This window comes from Arachis duranensis, chromosome 10, assembly GCF_000817695.3.
Source record: "Arachis duranensis cultivar V14167 chromosome 10, aradu.V14167.gnm2.J7QH, whole genome shotgun sequence".
NCBI classification, from domain to species: Eukaryota; Viridiplantae; Streptophyta; class Magnoliopsida; order Fabales; family Fabaceae; genus Arachis; species Arachis duranensis.
The window spans coordinates 89387119-89391852 of NC_029781.3; the positions used below are offsets into that span (position 1 = coordinate 89387119).

General features: G+C 29.1%; 1 protein-coding gene across 1 annotated transcript; it reads left to right on the forward strand.

The window, feature by feature from the left end:
• Positions 1-4080: 4080 nt before the first annotated feature.
• LOC127743017 (zinc finger BED domain-containing protein DAYSLEEPER-like) lies at positions 4081-4734 on the forward strand. Its single transcript, XM_052255679.1, has one exon. It carries the CDS (start codon positions 4081-4083, stop codon positions 4732-4734), a length of 654 nt encoding a protein of 217 aa, XP_052111639.1.

The window sequence follows — 4734 nt, forward strand, 5'->3', positions numbered from 1 at the left end:
ATCAAGTTTTTAAATCTATTCAACATATCATTAGGGGCAATAAAAAATTTTCAGCCTCAATGACCTTAATAGAACCCATCTTAGATATTACAGAACCTATATAGACAGCATACTCCTCAGATAAGCCATCTATGATGGCTTTTATATGATCATTCTCACAAATTTGATAACCCAAAGCAAAGAGAGAATGAAAGTAAGCAAGCACTATGTTATACAAGAAAGCATTGTGGTTAATTTTTTTTTGAGTTAATTTTGTTGTCATAATTTTTTATTATTTATTATATTTTTTTTGAATTAATTTGCTTGAAATTATGTTTAATTGTTATGTTGAGAATGGAATAATCATAAAGTGATCAACTATATATTAAATATTTTGATAACTTGTTTTATATTTAATTAAACATGTTAAATCCCAATTAAATTTCGGTTAGACCATTATATTATATTATATTTAATTGGTTCTCGCAAAGAAAAGTATAATTTAAAAAAATAATTAAAAAAGGATATATAATTAAAAGTCTTAATCTAATATAATCATACATGGATTCAGTTACAAATGTTTAGGTTATAAGAATCTAATTAAAAATTTAATAAAATTATAAGAAATAATAGAATAATTAATGGTAAACTATATAATTGGAATATGAAGGGTTGAGAATATAATTTTTTTCTTCTAAAATACCCTTTATCATATATAATTCATAAGAAGCATTTTTTTTATTTCGAAACTGGAATAAAAAACCTCTTAATTGGAAAATAATCTCTTTACCATCTTGATTGATTTCTCATTTACTATTATTATATGTATTTAAGTTATGAAAAAATGAATTAATAGTCACATTAATACCTAGTATTAATTCTTGTTTGAGTTCCATTAAATTAACAAAATAATTCTTTTTTATTTTTCAATGTGTTTGGCAAATTTTTAGTAGTAAAATTAAAATCACTAAAAAATAATTTTTGAAAAGCTATAATTTACATCTTTTTTAAAAATATATTTTTTTCTTAAAAAAATATGTTTTTCACATAATAAATAAAAAAAGTACTTTTATATTGTTGTATTTAAACATAATTGATAAATAAAAAGATTTTTTTGCATGAGATATCTAAACATAAAATTATCTTTATTTTTTAAAAAAATCTTTTAAAAAAAGATAACTCAAAAAAAAATTTTCTATTAGAAACTCATCCAAACAAATTCTTAATATATCAATATTAACAATAAATAAATAAAAATTTATTTAATATTTAATATTTTCATGTTATTTAATATTTTCATGTTTTTTTTTCCGACACATTTTGATACGTTTATAAAAAAAAATTTATTGTTCTCATGTGTTATATATTTGCCTCCAGGACCTAACATTTTTGAATCCGTGACTAATTAACATGTGTTTTATATGTTATGTACTCTTTATTTTATGTAATTATTTCTCTTGATTTTTTATTTGTTTTTTTTTTCTTCTCTTTATTAATTTGTAAAATTTTAATCTAGAAAATCCTAAAATTTCAACCATTCAACTAATAAAAAGTCCAAAATATTTATCATCAAACACAATTCTACTCCCCAAAATTAACATCAATAATCCAACCCAATATGGTCAACAGCCCAGAGAGGAAGGCCATCTCAATTTATATTATTATCAAGGGTGTTCATCCTTATAGCATTCTTAGGTTTATCAATTCTTTAATTGTGACACTTTAATTTGTTCTATCTCTTCTGTTTGTAGTAGAATCATGATTAATCACTTTGGATACCAGTCTTTAGCCCTTGTCTATGTCTCTAAGTATACAAATTGGATTTCAGTGATTCTTGATTGTAACTCTTTTATTTATTTATTTATTTTTATTTTTCTTGTTCAAGGATTGTAACTTGTGTTTTAGAACGTGAGCTTTTTTTCGTTGTAAAATCGTCGAATTCGCTTGTAACTTGAGATACTGGGTACCTTGTGCGAATTCTACTTTCTTTTTTCCAAGTGGTGAATGGACTATCGAGTTTGGGTCATATAATTTAGTCTGGCCTTTCACTTATTTTTTTTTTTTCTAACCTAGATCTGGGCTATTCAAAAGCCTAACTTGACATGAGACCTATTAAACAAGTTTATTCAAAATAAATTTATCCCGGGTTACCCCGGCCCAACCCGCTGCAAATAGAATAGAGTGCAGTCCGGATAGGCCTGCGAGTAAGGTATGGTGAAGGAGGTGAGAGTTGAACCCTCAACTTTCTCCATGTGCAGCAAGTAAGTAACCACTAAGCTAACTACTTACTTTGGTAATATATTGCATTTGTATATTTATGAAATTAACATAAAATAAAAATTAAACAAAAATAAAAATCATATATAATTCATGATTCAGAAATCAGAAACCCTAAGACTAAGTGGGAGGCTGGGAGCGCCGTTTCTTCCCAAATCCTTAAGCCTCAGTGTCTCACCGCAAGCCCCAACTCTCCTTCCTCGTTCCTCGATTGCTGCCACTCTTCTTCCTCCTCTGTGCTCTCCTCGCAACGCCACTTATTCGTGACCTTCTCTCCTCTTTACGCTACTGTTGCGTGCTCTTCTTGGTATTTTTTAGAATGCTTATTTGTTCTTCATGTAATGTTTAGTTCTTGTAAATTTCGTGTTCATCGTGTTGATTTGTTTAGTTGATTGGATATGAAAATTGGGACTTTACTTTACGTTTGAATCTGTAAAAATTGGGGCTTTACTTTACGTTTGAATCTGAAACTTTTGCTCCTTCTCTGTATTCAAAAGATTATAGTTCTAGTTCTAGGGTTCATGCTTTTTCTGTTTCTGTTAGTATTTTTTTGACTAGTTGGTTCTTCCTTCAACTCTGTGCTTATGAGGCCATGATTGATTTTTATCCATTTTTTTCCATTTTTTAAATTTAAACTCTTGCATTATTATGGTCTCCTACTAACTTAGTTAGTCATCACTCATAAGCAACAAAGGCCTTTTGCAATTGCTTCCTGTTCACATAATCTTAAAAAGATCCGAAAACAAAACGTGTATAATATTAATAGATATATAGCATCTGTGTATATCAGTGTAAAAATAACAATAATTCAATATATCTGCTGTCTTCTTTCAAGATGGTCATCATCTTCTAATCTTCTTTAAATTCGTTTAAATATATATGTATCAATCATAATAATTATACTGATGGCGAGTTTTGCATGCATATATTGTCTATTTTCCGGTCCATGCAATTAGATATCTATAATAGTTTTGGCTATTGAGACATTTTGGATGCTGCTGAATTATTTGGTCATAGTTATTTAAATTGGATATTGGTATATTAGTTGAAGCACTGTAGGCAATATCTAACTGTTGTTTTTTAGTTTTTTAATCCTTTTTTAATGTAATGGGAAGAAATATTGTACATATACACTTGATAGAAGTGGAAAGTCTAGATACTTATTGATATGATCAATGTTTTATAGGTAGAATATGCATTGCCTAGTTAAAAAGGGGAACTATGTATTATTAGGGGTGGCAAACGGGCCTAAATCCTCTGGGTCAACACGCGTAACCCGCCAAAAAAGGCGGGCTGGGCTGAAAAATCGGGACCGCCAAATAGCAAAAGCCCGCCTAACCCACACCGCTTAAACCGCGGGTTTTGGCGGGCTTTGGCGGGGCGGGGCGGGCTTCCCCGCCGGGCTAAGGTTTTTTTTAGTGAGGGGATATTTTTGCAATTTTTTTCCTAAAACCTAACTTCCCCCAACCTAACTTACAAGAGTATGAAGATAAAAATTGAGTGTTTTGAATTATGTTTATGTCATTTTGGAGACAATATTTATAATTATGTTTTGGATTATGTTTATTTTGCTTTGGAGAGAATATTTATACTTATATTTTGAATGAAAATTTGGTTTATAATTATATTTATTAGATATTTATAATTACAAAGACTTTAATGTTTGTGAATATAAAAAATATAATTTTTTACTGTCATAGAATTGAAAGAGAAATTGAATGAGAAATTTGTGACTTCTATGGTGGCTTTTCGAAATCTTAATGATTTTTTAGCATGTTTGAATTTTTAATGTTAATTATTTATTTTACTGTTGTGTACGCAATAATGGATAGTATCAACATGGATGTAGTAGCTCAAGAACAACAAGAAAAAATTCCTATTGAAGAAACTGCTAATTTTGTTCTAGACGAGTCTGTCTCGAATGAAAATAGTAACAAATCTTTATTGAAATATTTTTATTGGCAATATTTTAGTAGATATAAAGAGGGAAAAGAGTGGAAGGCAAAGTACAACTACTGTAAGTCTGTTCTTGGTACCAATCCAAGAAATGGGAATATAAATTTGAAGAAACATGTGCTCTATTATTGGAAGAGAATAAAATTAACAAATTTAAGACAATCAACAATTGACGAATCTCTTCAAAGACATGGAAAGAATAGTTCAGATGCTTTTATATTTGATGTATCTCACACAAGAAAATTGATTGCCAAGTCCATTTGTATGCACGAGTATCCTTTGTCATATGTGGATCATGTTGCAACAAGAGAAGTGTTTACTTCAATGCAACCAACGTTTAAGATGCCAAGCCGAAACACAATCAAGAAGGATATCTTTGAAATGTACGAAGTGGAGAAGCTTAACATAAATAAGATGATGGATGCAAATGATAGTCGAGTGGCTATTACAACTCACATGTGGACTTCCAATCAGAAAAAAGGATACATGGTTATTACAGCACACTACATTGATAGTTTATGA

Excerpts from the sequence above, each read along its gene's own strand:
- LOC127743017 (XM_052255679.1), top strand. The coding sequence starts at position 4,081 with ATGGATAGTATCAACATGGATGTAGTAGCTCAAGAACAACAAGAAAAA.